General features: G+C 31.3%; 1 protein-coding gene across 1 annotated transcript; it reads left to right on the top strand.

The window, feature by feature from the left end:
* Positions 1-943: 943 nt before the first annotated feature.
* LOC134697747 (lysosomal proton-coupled steroid conjugate and bile acid symporter SLC46A3-like) lies at positions 944-2107 on the top strand. Its single transcript, XM_063560033.1, has one exon. The coding sequence runs from the start codon at positions 944-946 to the stop codon at positions 2105-2107; it is 1164 nt and encodes a 387-aa protein (XP_063416103.1).
* The last annotated feature ends 12809 nt before the right edge of the window (positions 2108-14916 follow it).

A 14916-nucleotide genomic window follows, 5' to 3' on the forward strand; every position in this document is an offset into this window, starting at 1 on the left:
CATTTTTGCGCCTGTCTCAAGTCAGGAGCCTCTGGCCTTTGTTAGTCTTGTATTTTTTAATTTTAGTTCATGGTGAACAATTTGGAAATAGTATGGCGTTCATTATCACTGAACTAGTATATATTTGTTTAGGGGACAGCTGAAGGACGCCTGCGTGTGCGGGAATTTCTCGCTTCATTGAAGACCTGTTGGTGACCTTCTACTGTTGTCTTTTATATGGTCGGGTTGATGTCTCTTTGACACATTTCCCAGACGTTCTCAATTTTACCCCATGGTCAAAATGAAAAGAAAAAAGTGGATTGATCATCAAAATTTAGTAAAAACCCTTCAGAAGAAATGTGATGTCAAAAGTTAAGGACAACTCCCAAAAGTTTTTTTTGTTGATCTCAATTTGTTTGTCTGTTTTTGTTTTTCCACAATTTGTATTTACTCAGGACAACTTATAGAATAAACAGATAAGTATTGACAACAAAACAATGAAGATATAAGTTATTTTCAATAAAAAGAGAGGTACGTTTAAAGCCCGATGAAACAGAAACCCGGAAACAGTGAAAACCAAAACAAACAGCTGGAGTGATCCATGTATATACAGTATTCGACAATAGAGATTGTTTATTTCATATACACTTCTACTTTTCCTATCAAGAAAATACATGCATATGACATATAATCAGAAACAGCACGACTTGATAACACCAAAGAATACACGAAAAATCAGTTTCTTTGAAATGAGTACAGATCCGGTACTCCATTTCTTAGGTATTTCATTCAAATGTACGGTTTCTTATTCATTGTTAGTTCTAGCATCTTTGAGTTAAAATTAAAACGGCTCATTTCATGTTTAACTACAGACAGGAAAAAATTAAATAAGCCAGTAGTTTGTATGATAGTTAAAGAAAATTCATTATCTTGCTATCATATAAAAACATATTTCAGAGAAAAAATGTCTAAAGAAAAGGAAGATGAAACAAAACTGGATGAAGAACCAGTACCGAAACTAAAAATTCGCCATTTGCTTATGCCAGTTATCATTATACTAATGACCTTTGGGAATGTTGTTGTCAGTACGGCTGAAACACAATTTGCTTATTATGCAGTTCAAAAGGAATACAATATAAGCAGTGTTGTATCAGCGTCGCGTCAGTCATTATGTGAGGCAAACACGTCGTCACCCTTGTTCAAGCAGCAACAGAAAATTCAATCCATAACTGCAAATTGGAATGCCTACTGTCATCTAGCTCAAAGTGTTCCGGTTCTTTTAATGTCTTTGATGGTTGGATCATGGAGTGATGTGATTGGACGCAGAGCGGCATTATTTATTCCTACTTTTGGTTTAATTTTCAAATCTGCCTTTTTTGCCATAGGTATAAAACTTGAGTGGAACATATATACCTTTGTGATTGCTTTTTTCGTTGATGGTGTGTGTGGAATGTGGATAAGCCTTTTAGCATCAGCGTATTCTTTTACTGCAGATTTAACAAACTATGGGAAAAGTAGGATGTTTGGTGTAGTTTTTGTTGACGTGACTCTTGGCGTTGGTATTGCATTAGGAGTATTCACATCTGGGTATATTATCAAGTTTTTAGGATTTCTATACGGATCTGTACTTATGGTTGGAGTAGGAGTTTTACTCTGTGTTCTGATTAGTTTACTACCGGAGAGCAAAAGATCAACAAATAAAATAACATCTACGACACAATTCGAATATCTAAAAAGTGCAGTTTCATTCTATTTCAAAAAGAGTCCAACGAGATACAAGTACATCCTCCTTGCAATTGTATTTTCATTTCAAGCGCTTCCTAATATTGGCAGGATAAATGTGCAATCACTTTATGTTATGAATTCTCCCTTCTGTTGGAGTTCTGTACTTATTGGATTGTTTGGAGGAGTAAGAAGTGTCGCTCAAACAATTGTGGGCGTATCATTGGCATTGCCTCTTTACAAATGTATGTCAACAGACGCCATGGTTATTGTTGGTTCTCTCTCTGCGATTGGCTATTATGTCCTGACAGCACTTTCTACAAACGATATAATGTTATTTATGAGTAAGTATTGGTGGATAATTTTCTCATTTACTAACGTCAAAACGTATACTTACAATTACTAGTAATCAACAAAATAACACATGAAAAACTGTGTTCAAAAACAGGGGCGAAATATACCAAAGGGACAGACAAACTCATTGATTGGAAATAAAATGACAACGCCATGGCTGAAAAATAAAAATAAAAACAGACACAGAGCACACCATAGAAAAACTAAAGATTAAGCAACACAAATGCAAACCCTACCAAAAACTGGGGGTCATCTCAAGTATAGTTTGGTTGAATTTAAAAAAAAGATCTGCACACCAACGACACAGATCACTTAAATAAAAAGATTAGCAACACATTTTTACAATTCAAATTCTGTTGACCAAAAACAAAATCACATACAGACATATACACATATTATACACATATACACATCAGTATCAAAAAACAATAATACAGCTTGTCCAATTTCGAAAAAAACAAATATTTGTAATGCAACACGACTTTTAGAAAATTGGTCGTTGTTTGACAGTTGATGTTTTTTGTATATGTGTTTAATTTTACAAGTTAACATCAAACTTCAAAAACATTATTGTTATGTACATGTAGTTATATTTATTCCAATGGGTTCCTTGCCTTAATTCTTTCCGCGCCAGAAGTCGCATAAGGCCTCATTCCAATGGGTTCACAAATAGTATATGTTTTATCCATCAACTGAAACTCAAGATATCATTTATAATAACATAAGCTAATAAAAGGGAAAAAAACTGTCAATTGCAACAAATGAATTGTATGCGACTGTCATCCAAGTGAGAGTGTATATAAAATCAGGCGTAAACCACCATTTTCTACAAATGTCTGTACAAAACCAGGAATATGACAGTTGTCATCTATTCATTTGACGTGTTTGAGCTTTTGAATTTGCCATTTTATTACGTTACGGACATTCAGTTTTGAATTTTTCTCGAAGTTCAGACTTCTTGTCATTCTCCTTTTTACAACTTCTTTTACTAATGACTTACTAGCGCAAAACAAAATACAACATAGAACCAGTTATGATGGTCAACTTTGAATACTGTCACATTAATACTTATTTGTTTTAACATGTGTAATATTGGTTTACTATTGCATTTTCAGCGCCCGTCGTAGGTCTTCTTCTGAACTTTCCAGTTATTGTAATACGATCTGAAATGTCGCAAATAACACCAAAAGATAGACAAGGTAATATGTATCCTCCTGTATTGACAGTTAATTTCCTTTTTTAAATTATCAAATAAAAAACATTTTATTAAATAAATATATTTGTTTTCATACTGAATAAGATTTAAATTATTTAATAAGGTTGACTCCCGTACCCCTACATTTGACAGTATTACCTATTATTTCTGTTTGTTTTGTTCACGCATTGTTGTCAATATAATGAAGTTGCATGCGACTAGGAGGTTTAGCTAACTACAAAAAGAGGCTCTATCCATCATTTTCTTCATAAGAAAAAAACTGGATCATGTCAGGAATATTACAGTTGTTGTCCAGTCGTTTGATGTGTTTCCAACTTTTAATATTGCCATTTGATTATGGACTTTGCTAGTGAAAGTTATGCCGTTTTCTGAGAAAATTTACTTAAGCCGGCAATGTAACTACGGGTGGGGAAGGAAAACAAATATCTTCAATAATGTAAACTAAGGTTAAAATGATATGTAGAGGTGGAGGTTTTATTGGGGTAAATTCCAATCTACAAAAGTTAAGAATTACAAAATGTATAACACAATTTGATTTTTTCTCAATTTGTGATATTTTGAATTACTAATAATGATTGTTGAGGCTTTCAGTCGAAAGATAAAAAAAAAAGATATTTTTTGTTAATCGGAAATATTGAGCAAAATGAAAATCTTGAATAAAAAGGTTTTGTCATGATTAAAACAATGTGATAAATTGTCTGATCGATATACATATTTGACGTTCTTATATTTCCTACCGGTACCAGTAGTTAAAAATTTGAACTTTTACTTCTACTACTTAAAATTTAGGCTTATTATACATTTTTGAAAGGTATGTTCCAAAGTATGAATAAGTAAATAAATGTTATATATAAATTAATTACACAATGATTTTATAAGTAATGTGAAAGTCATTCTCTTTATTGAAAACAGTATATATTAACCCAAAACATATAGAATTGAAAGCTAATTTACACACTTGCTATCTTTATAACCATCATAATCTTAAATTCTGCGTGTGAAATGCCAGTTTTATCATATTATTGCATGTGAAAGCCTAGTTTCACGCAAAAGCCCTTGTAGGTTGACATGAATTCAATGCTAGTAAATGTTTTAACACATTTATAGTTTAAGTGTTATGTATCATGTAGTGTTTCCTACAGGTGGTTTTGGCGTGTAATGGCGCCCTGCCGCGATTTCTCGACGCCCTGCCCTTTTTAGGAAAAAAATTTGGCGCCCTGCCCTAATTCTGTCGAAATTCTAGACGCCAATCAGCGCCCTTCTGCCCTGACGTCTTTTTCCAAAATTCTCTTTCTGGTGAAATTTTATTTTATCGATTTCTGATCTACAAGTTAATTACATATGATACCTGTGTGATTGCCCCAGGTTAATCATGTCATTACAATCAATTACAATGATAAAGACTTCAAAGGTGTTAATAACTAAGTAATTTAATCAGGACAATGTATCTTTTTGTCATACTTTTGATGAATGTGTCAGCGAGTGTATTTAGCTTGGGTCGGCATTTTCGATCTCCAAGTCACAATGGAGGAGTGTATAAATGAAGACTTTCATGACTTTAGAATTGAATTTAAGTCATCAAAATAAAACTATGCCGTTACAGAAATACTAAAAATAGTATCTTGTACCAAAATAAGGAATAAATAACCAATTGAATATATAATAACATAATAATGTTACCTTAAAGATATTAACTGTCTTTGAACATATTGGAAAAAAAATATTGCAATTTCTACTTGATAATTATACTTTTTATTAGCAATCTATGTTCTAAACATTATCAAATTAGAATTGCATTAATTTTCATAAATTCCAACCGTGCAATGGCTGCATAGTCAGTAAAAGACGTTAAAAACTTTTTATTGGTGTAATAAAAGTTGTAAATTTTATATAGATATAGTAAAACCATATTCTTTGAAAATGGGTAGAGTGAAGTTAAACTATAAAATACCTAATAAAAATTGTATGTTGATGAAGATGTACTATACATAACTAAACAAACAATGACATAAAGACTATAGTTGAAATGCATCTTTATTTAAAAAAACAACAACCTATACAGTAAAAACTGGCACCCTGCCCCTTTTGAATTCAAGCTAGAGCTAGCTAGCTACATTGCGTTTATTGTTTTAAATATTTCATATATACACTTTTTCTTGTATAACATTTGTTTTAATGATTGATTACAGATGTATATGTCCTTTTTATAGCATTAAACCAGTACGTTTTAAATGAATCCATTTTATAGAAATTGCCTGTTTATAGTTAGTGCCCTAAAATTGTTGTCCATCGCGCTAAATGTGCCCTCTGAGCTAACAATTACCCTGCCCTTTTTAAAAGCTGCAGGAAACACTATGTATGTATTACTTATGATTGTGGGACCATAGACGTAACTGCAAACCATATTATATAAAAAAAAAATAATGTTTAATAGACAAACTCAAAGATAAGTCAACGCAAAATTATCACAAGCCTTGGGGAAATTAAAAACTGACTCATTTAAAATTTGTTTTGGTAAAAGGATAATTGAAAAATGTCTATCATTGTCTTAAAAATACAAAATGGTTACCTTTCAACAATAAAATAGAAGATTTCAGATGATGAATATAATTGAATTGTTTTATTGCTTCGATTACGAAGACAGTAATGTTGTGGTAATCATTTGATACTCTTTCTTGACCATTAGATTCATTGAGATCATTTCCTATATCAATAAGGTAAAACTTAATTTAATTTTTAATTTATTAATTGTTTAACCAAAATAATTGAATTTTAGGGGCACTTTATGGAAGTATAGCTGCAATCGATTCTGGGTGCTCTCTTATTGGTTCTGTGCTTTCAAATCTCCTATATAGCGGAACTGTGTCGGTTTATAAAGGATTCGCTTGGCTAGCTTTTGGATGTTGCCATATAGTTGGGTTATTATTCTTCGGGTAATGTATCAATTTTAGATATTCAATATATTGTATAAATATATGCTCAGACATGTTACATTTACACGTGACTGCTATATGGTGTAAATGTTACCCTTTATATCACCATGTGAAACCTATCAAGTATGTTCTAATAGTATACTTTTTTTAATGGGTTTCTGTATATTTTTACGAAAATTACGTAGTTTGAAGGTCATTTATTTCACCTATCTTCGTTTACATTAGCAAATGCAATAGTAGGTAACATGAAAAGAAAGAAAAACAACACATACCAAAGAAGTATTCAAACGTATAAATTGAAAACTAACTGATACAAATTAGAATGTACTATGTCAAAATATGCTGCACTGAATTTCAATGAAAGAGACTTAAGCGCTATAACTCTAAAAACAAATTACATAAAAAGCAACCGATGCAAATAAAAGAATCAGTTACAATGTGCATTGTACATCATATACATCCCAACATTCAAAGATTTTAAAAACAGAACGGAGTTATGTTTCCTTTACCTTATGTTTAGTATTTACATTCTATGTATTTATATATATATATATATATATATATATAAAAACGCCTAAAAAGTGTACATAACAACACCAATAACACAAATATAAATGTAATTATTTATAAATATTTCGGATATTAAACAGATATCCTTCGTCAGTCAGATTCTGATGTTAAATGAATCATCTTTAAGTCTTCTTAGATTAAACTTTTACTAAATCTTGAAATTTATACAATCAAAAAAGGCAAACCGAACATCAGTTAAGACGCTCGCACCATTCCAAAAATATGTTGAATATGAAATAGGTTATATGACTAATTACATCAGAGAGTTCACATAAATTTTTTAAATACAAATAATAATGTGCGATATGAACTAGCACAATTCTAAAGCTTTAACAGTGGCGATAATTATGATGTTACAAGAAAGATTGCGTCAATAAGAATTCCAAATAAACAGCATTGAACGGTCTTATTTCTAAATAAACAGCACTGAACGGTCTAAATTTCTAAATATTTCAGATTTGACAACTGTAGTGAAGTTACATTAGAGTCTGCGATGTTTAAAACAAACGGCCGTTTAAAAATAATAACAAATTTTGACTAAAGTAAAATAGTTGGACGTGGCTTGGTACTTATACATACCTCAAAAAACTAAGCAATTTAGATTGTTATATATATATTCTGTGACTGTATCTAACATTAATTTGTAGGATCCTTTACTATAGATAATTAAGCTAATCTGTAACAATAACATCTCCATGCCTTATTTATCATGTACTGTACGCCGCTAGATTAAATCTGACGAGGAAAGGTAACACACGTCCACTGGAATATATATACAACTCGTCTAAACATCAAACCAACAATGTTAGATCTGTAAATTTGTTTTCACAAATTTTGTGTTCTTCCCTCACTGGGATTCGAACCCATGCTACTGAGATATCGTGACACCAAATTTCCTGCACTGTAGCCGTCCCGCTAGACCACACGATCACCTAGGCGTCATAATAATAAAGCTTCCTGTGGCCGTGTGTCACCTTTCATAGTCAGTTTTAATCTAGCATAGTACTACAGTACATGATATATAAGGCATCTAGATGATATTGTTACAGGTCAGCTCAATATCTTTAGTAAAGGATCCTACAAATTAATGCAAGATACAGTCACTGAAAATAATTATATTTATAAATACTGTACGTCTGAGTCAGTGACAACTCTACAACAGATGTATCCATCGAATCACCAGCAATGATGGTGATACATGGATGTGTACATTATGTATATACAACTCGTCTAAACATCAACTAAACAATGTTAGATCTGTAAATTTGCTTTCGCAAATTTTGTGTTCTTCCCTCACCGGGATTCGAACCCATGCTACTGAGATATAGATAGTTTAGCTGATCTGTAAAAATAACATCTCCATTCCTTATATATCATGTACTGTAGTACGACGCTAGATTTGAATATTTATTGCGAAAACATTGTATCCTTTAGACGTAATTTCTTAAATTTAATTCAAGTGTTTATACTTACATATGTAAGAATCATAATCTAAAAGCATTTCCCATTATTCCGTAAGCATAGTTTTATAATAGATAAAGAATATATATGAATATCTCATAAGATTATATTTGAGTTACATTTAAATTGTATTTTCATCTAAGTCATTTGAATATATGAACGTAATACATACTACGAGTGAAATCCTTATAGTCTCTTAAGACTGTCATACAAGTGAAAGGTTAGCTAACTATTAAACCAGGATCAATCAACCATTTTCCACATAAGAAAATGCATGTTCCTAGTCAGGAAAATGACAGCTGCATGTTATCCATTCGTTTAAGCATTTGATTTTGCCATTTGATTAGTGACTTTCCGTTTTGAATTTTCCTCGGAGTTCAGTATTTTTTAGATATGTAGATATACAAAACAAAACAACACATCAACTCCGGTTCATTTGATTGGGTAACATATAGCTGTACATTTAAGTTGTTTAATATATGTTTACATGTACATTTATTATTTTTTATACAAGAAACATTTCGCAAAACAGATTAATAAAATATTTTCTTTTCTCTTTTTATGCAGATTGTATATGCTTAAAAACAGAGAAGAAAAGAAAAAGGAAGAAAATGAAGATACAAATCATAAAGATTTTAAGTTTGCAAGACTTTCATAATTGTTGGTCTGAAAATAACACAACAAATGACACGTCTTATGTTGCTTGATTTTAAATATGTACGTAACTGTAACGATTTCAACAAACGAGTAAAGCAGATTTTACTAGATTCATAGACAGGAATGAAGGGCGTTTCTTACCGTAGCTACATAAAGGAATGCTAAGTGAAGGAATACGTTTAAAATTCAATTTTAAAACTATAAAAATGCATCTTATATGTATTTTAACAGTTTTGTTGCAACTCATACGTTAAAACCGAATTATTCTAGCCGATACGTCAACATCATGGAGTATGAAGCAGGTAGTATTTCCAATAGTTCTGTGTACTATTTTTACTTTCAACAATACATAGTAATTTGAACAACTATCATTTGTATTTGAATAGTAACTCGTCCTACTTAAGGATGTATTTATGTTCCAACCACAATTCTTTTCTAAAATAAAATGTACTGTACCAAGTCAGGAATACGGCAGTTATCAAATAGATCGGTGCTATGTTTTTATGTTGCGTTGGCGTTTATTTTTGTTGAACTTTCTAACTTTTCTAGTGTTTCTAATGTTCCGTTGTTTTCCTCTTATGGTTGGTGTGTTTTAGTTTGTAACCGGATTTGTTTTTTTCTGAATCGATTTATGACTTTTGAACTTCGGTATACCTCAGGTATGGGGCGAATTACATTGCAATGTAATGCATTATATTACAACTACTTTGACAAAACCATGCACTATATTACAATTACAATGACATGCTTTTATCAAAGTAATGCATTAAATTACAATTACTTTTTTTTAAAGTAATGCAGTCTGTAATGCATTGAATTACAGACTACAATTGTAAATGATATTATCGATAAGTGAAAAAAATCGAACATTGAAAAACAACATGAAGTCACCAAAGACTCTAGCATACGCAATAACTGTTCGTTTACATATTAGATTAAAATATAAAAAAGAAGATGTGGTATGATTGCCAATGAGAAAACTATCCACAAAAAACCAAATGACACAGACATTAACAACTATAGGTCACCGTACAGCCTTCAACAACGAACAAAGCCCATTACCCATAGTCAGCTATAAAAGGCCCCGATAAGACTATGTAAAACAATTCAAACGAGAAAACAAACGGCCTTATTTATGTAAATAAAAAATGAACGAAAAACAAATATGTAACACATAAACAAACGACAACCACTGAATTTATAGGCTCCTCACTTGGGACAGGCACATACATAAATAATTTGGCGAGGTTAAACATGTTAGCGGTATCCCAAACCACGCCCTAACCTGGGACAGTGGTATAACAGTACAACATAAGAACGTAAAAGGCTATTCAAGTAGCTGCAATCGATTCTGGGTGCTCTCTTATTGGTTCTGTGCTTTCAAATCTCCTATATAGCGGAACTGTGTCGGTTTATAAAGGATTCGCTTGGCTAGCTTTTGGATGTTGCCATATAGTTGGGTTATTATTCTTCGGGTAATTTATCAATTTTAGATATTCAATATATTGTATAAATATATGCTCAGACATGTTACATTTACACGTGACTGCTATATGGTGTAAATGTTACCCTTTATATCACCATGTGAAACCTATCAAGTATGTTCTAATAGTATACTTTTTTTAATGGTTTTCTGTATATTTTTACGAAAATTACGTAGTTTGAAGGTCATTTATTTCACCTATCTTCGTTTACATTAGCAAATGCAATAGTAGGTAACATGAAAAGAAAGAGAAACACCACATACCAAAGAAGTATTCAAACGTATAAATTGAAAACTAACTGATCCAAATTAGAATGTACTATGTCAAAATATGCTGCACTGAATTTCAATGAAAGAGACTTAAGCGCTATAACTCTAAAAACAAATTACATAAAAAGCAACCGATGCAAATAAAAGAATCAGTTACAATGTGCATTGTACATCATATACATCCCAACATTCAAAGATTTTAAAACAGAACGGAGTTATGTTTCCTTTACCTTATGTTTAGTATTTAAATTCTATGTATTTATATATAAATATATATAAAAACGCCTAAAAAGTGTACATAACAACACCAATAACACAAAAAGGAACTATAAATGTAATTATTTACAAATATTTCGGATAACAGATATCCTTCGTCAGTCAGATTCTGATGTTAAATGAATCATCTTTAAGTCTTCTTAGATTAAACTTTTACTAAATCTTGAAATTTATACAATCAAAAAAGGCAAACCGAACATCAGTTAAGACGCTTGCACCATTCCAAAAATATGTTGAATATGAAATAGGTTATATGACTAATTACATCAGAGAGTTCACATAAATGTTTTAAATACAAAAAGTAATGTGCGATATGAACTAGCACACTTCTAAAGCTTTAACAGTGTCGATAATTATGATGTTACAAGAAAGATTGCGTCAATAAGAATTCCAAATAAACAGCATGGAACGGTCTTATTTCTAAATAAACAGCACTGAACGGTCTAAATTTCTAAATATTTCAGATTTGACAACTGTAGTGAAGTTACATTAGAGTCTGCGATGTTTAAAACAAACGGCCGTTTAAAAATAATAACAAATTTTGACTAAAGTAAAATAGTTGGACGTGGCTTGGTACTTATACATCCCTCAAAAAACTAAGCAATTTAGATTGTTATAGATATATTCTGTGACTGTATCTAACATTAATTTGTAGGATCCTTTACTAAAGATAATTAAGCTAATCTGTAACAATAACATCTCCATGCCTTATTTATCATGTACTGTACGCCGCTAGATTAAAACTGACGAGGAAAGGTAACACACGTCCACCGGAATATATATACAAATCGTCTAAACATCAAACCAACAATGTTAGATCTGTAAATTTGTTTTCACAAATTTTGTGTTCTTCCCTCACCGGGATTCGAACCCATGCTACTGAGATATCGTGACACCAAATTTCCTGCACTGTAGCCGTCCCGCTAGACCACACGATCACCTAGGCGTCATAATAATAAAGCTTTCTATGGCCGTGTGTCACCTTTCATAGTCAGTTTTAATCTAGCATAGTACTACAGTACATGATATATAAGGCATCTAGATGTTATTGTTACAGGTCAGCTCAATTATCTTTAGTAAAGGATCCTACAAATTAATGCAAGATACAGTCACTGAAAATAATTATATTTATAAATACTGTACGTCTGAGTCAGTGACAACTCTACAACAGATGTATCCATCGAATCACCAGCAATGATGGTGATACATGGATGTGTACATTATGTATATACAACTCGTCTAAACATCAACTAAACAATGTTAGATCTGTAAATTTGCTTTCGAAAATTTTGTGTTCTTCCCTCACCGGGATTCGAACCCATGCTACTGAGATATAGATAGTTTAGCTGATCTGTAAAAATAACATCTCCATTCCTTATATATCATGTACTCTAGTACGACGCTAGATTTGAATACTTATTGCGAAAAAATTGTATCCTTTAGACGTAATTTCTTAAATTTAATTCAAGTGTTTATACTTACATATGTAAGAATCATAATCTAAAAGCATTTCCCATTATTCCGTAAGCATAGTTTTATAATAGATAAAGAATATATATGAATATCTCATAAGATTATATTTGAGTTACATTTAAATTGTATTTTCATCTTAAGTCATTTGAATATATGAACGTAATACATACTACGAGTGAAATCCTTATAGTCTCTTAAGACTGTCATACAAGTGAAAGGTAAGCTAACTATTAAACCAGGATCAATCCACCATTTTCCACATAAGAAAATGCATGTTCCTAGTCAGGAAAATGACAGCTGCATGTTATCCATTCGTTTAAGCTTTTGATTTTGCCATTTGATTAGTGACTTTCCGTTTTGAATTTTCCTCGGAGTTCAGTATTTTTTAGATATGTAGATATACAAAACAAAACAACACATCAACTCCGGTTCATTTGATTGGGTAACATATAGCTGTACATTTAAGTTGTTTAATATATGTTTACATGTACATTTATTATTTTTTATACAAGAAACATTTCGCAAAACAGATTAATAAAATATTTTCTTTTCTCTTTTTATGCAGATTGTATATGCTTAAAAACAGAGAAGAAAAGAAAAAGGAAGAAAATGAAGATACAAATCATAAAGATTTTAAGTTTGCAAGACTTTAATAATTGTTGGTCTGAAAATAACACAACAAATGACACGTCTTATGTTGCTTGATTTTGAATATGTACGTAACTGTAACGATTTCAACAAACGAGTAAAGCAGATTTTACTAGATTCATAGACAGGAATGAAGGGCGTTTCTTACCGTAGCTACATAAAGGAATGCTAAGTGAAGGAATACGTTTAAAATTCAATTTTAAAACTATAAAAATGCATCTTATATGTATTTTAACAGTTTTGTTGCAACTCATACGGCAAAACCAAATTATTCTTGCCGATCCGTCAACGTCATGGAGTATGAAGCAGGTAGTATTTCCAATAGTTCTGTGTACTATTTTTACTTTCAACAATACATAGTAATTTGAACAACTATCATTTGTATTTGAATAATAACTCGTCCTACTTAAGGATGTATTTATGTTCCAACCACAATTCTTTTCTAAAATAAAATGTCCTGTACAAAGTCAGGAATACGGCAGTTATCAAATAGATCGGTGCTATGTTTTTATGTTGCGTTGGCGTTTATTTTTGTTGAACTTTCTAACTTTTCTAGTGTTTCTAATGTTCCGTTGTTTTCCTCTTATGGTTGGTGTGTTTTAGTTTGTAACCGGATTTGTTTATTTCTGAATCGATTTATGACTTTTGAACATCGGTATACCTCAGGTATGGGGTTGAATTACATTGCAATGTAATGTATAATATTACAATTACTTTGACAAAACCATGCACTATATTACAATTACAATGACATGTTTTTATCAAAGTAATGCATTAAATTACAATTACTTTTTTTTAAAGTAATGCAGTCTGTAAAGCATAGAATTACAGACTACAAATTGTAAATTATATTATAAATAAGTGAAAAAAATCAAACATTGAAAAACAACATGAAGTCACAAAAGACTCTAGCATACTCAATAACTGTTCGCTTACATGTTAGATTAAAAGTCTATTCAATACAACTATAACATTTTAACATCATAAGGATTTCAAGGAAATTACACAGAGATAATATATGTTATTCAGGTCTCGGACAGGGTATATAAATACTGGGAAATTCCCGGCTTAGAGTTTATATCCCCTGAGCCCAAGGCGATATCAGCACTTAGCCGGGAAAGTCACAGTATATACTCTTTCTGAGACCTGAATTACACATATATTACGGATTGCCCCTGGCTTAATGTTATTTTCTAGTGCAGGCATTTGTTGACAACATATATATATTGAAAACCCAAACCTAAAATGTTCGGCATACGTGATGGATTTTCTAATTTGCTGTGAACATAATTTTATCGTGTTTTTATCGTGTATGTAATAATTTATAATAACACTTTTAACATTAAATTTAAGTATTAAAGTGTAAATTGCTTGATTTTGTACCAAAATGTATAATTGACTGAATCACGTCATTGTTTTCCCTCTGTGAGCCTCTGACAGGATGATAGCTTTTGACTACGTCACATAGTAACCGGTGTTATGATGACGTTTTTTAGGTTCCAATTGAGAATTAAAACGTCGTATATACCCCGGGAGTTTCCTGAATATATACTGACATCTCTGTGTTGTTATCCAATCACAAACCTCGACACATTTGTAATCCGGAATATAGTTTAATGTTTATTTTTATTGTATAGCAATATAATATGTCATACAGAATGTAACCAAAAATTAGCGTGCAAAAAATTCCAATATTGCACTAGTGCAATAAATCTTTTAAATTTATGACGTCATCAACGACAAGATCTTAGTTTTAACCAATTTTTACTTTCAAATATTATATTGCTATACAATAAAAGGGTTATTGCATATATATTTAGGAATATTGTCCCTCGTAGATCATATATTGCACTCGCAAGCGCGTGCAATATATA

Source organism: Mytilus trossulus, chromosome 14, assembly GCF_036588685.1.
Source record: "Mytilus trossulus isolate FHL-02 chromosome 14, PNRI_Mtr1.1.1.hap1, whole genome shotgun sequence".
In the NCBI taxonomy this organism is placed as follows: Eukaryota; Metazoa; Mollusca; class Bivalvia; order Mytilida; family Mytilidae; genus Mytilus; species Mytilus trossulus.

Bases quoted from the DNA above. Each gene is read 5' to 3' on its own strand.
- LOC134697747 (XM_063560033.1), top strand. From the start codon at position 944: ATGTCTAAAGAAAAGGAAGATGAAACAAAACTGGATGAAGAACCAGTA.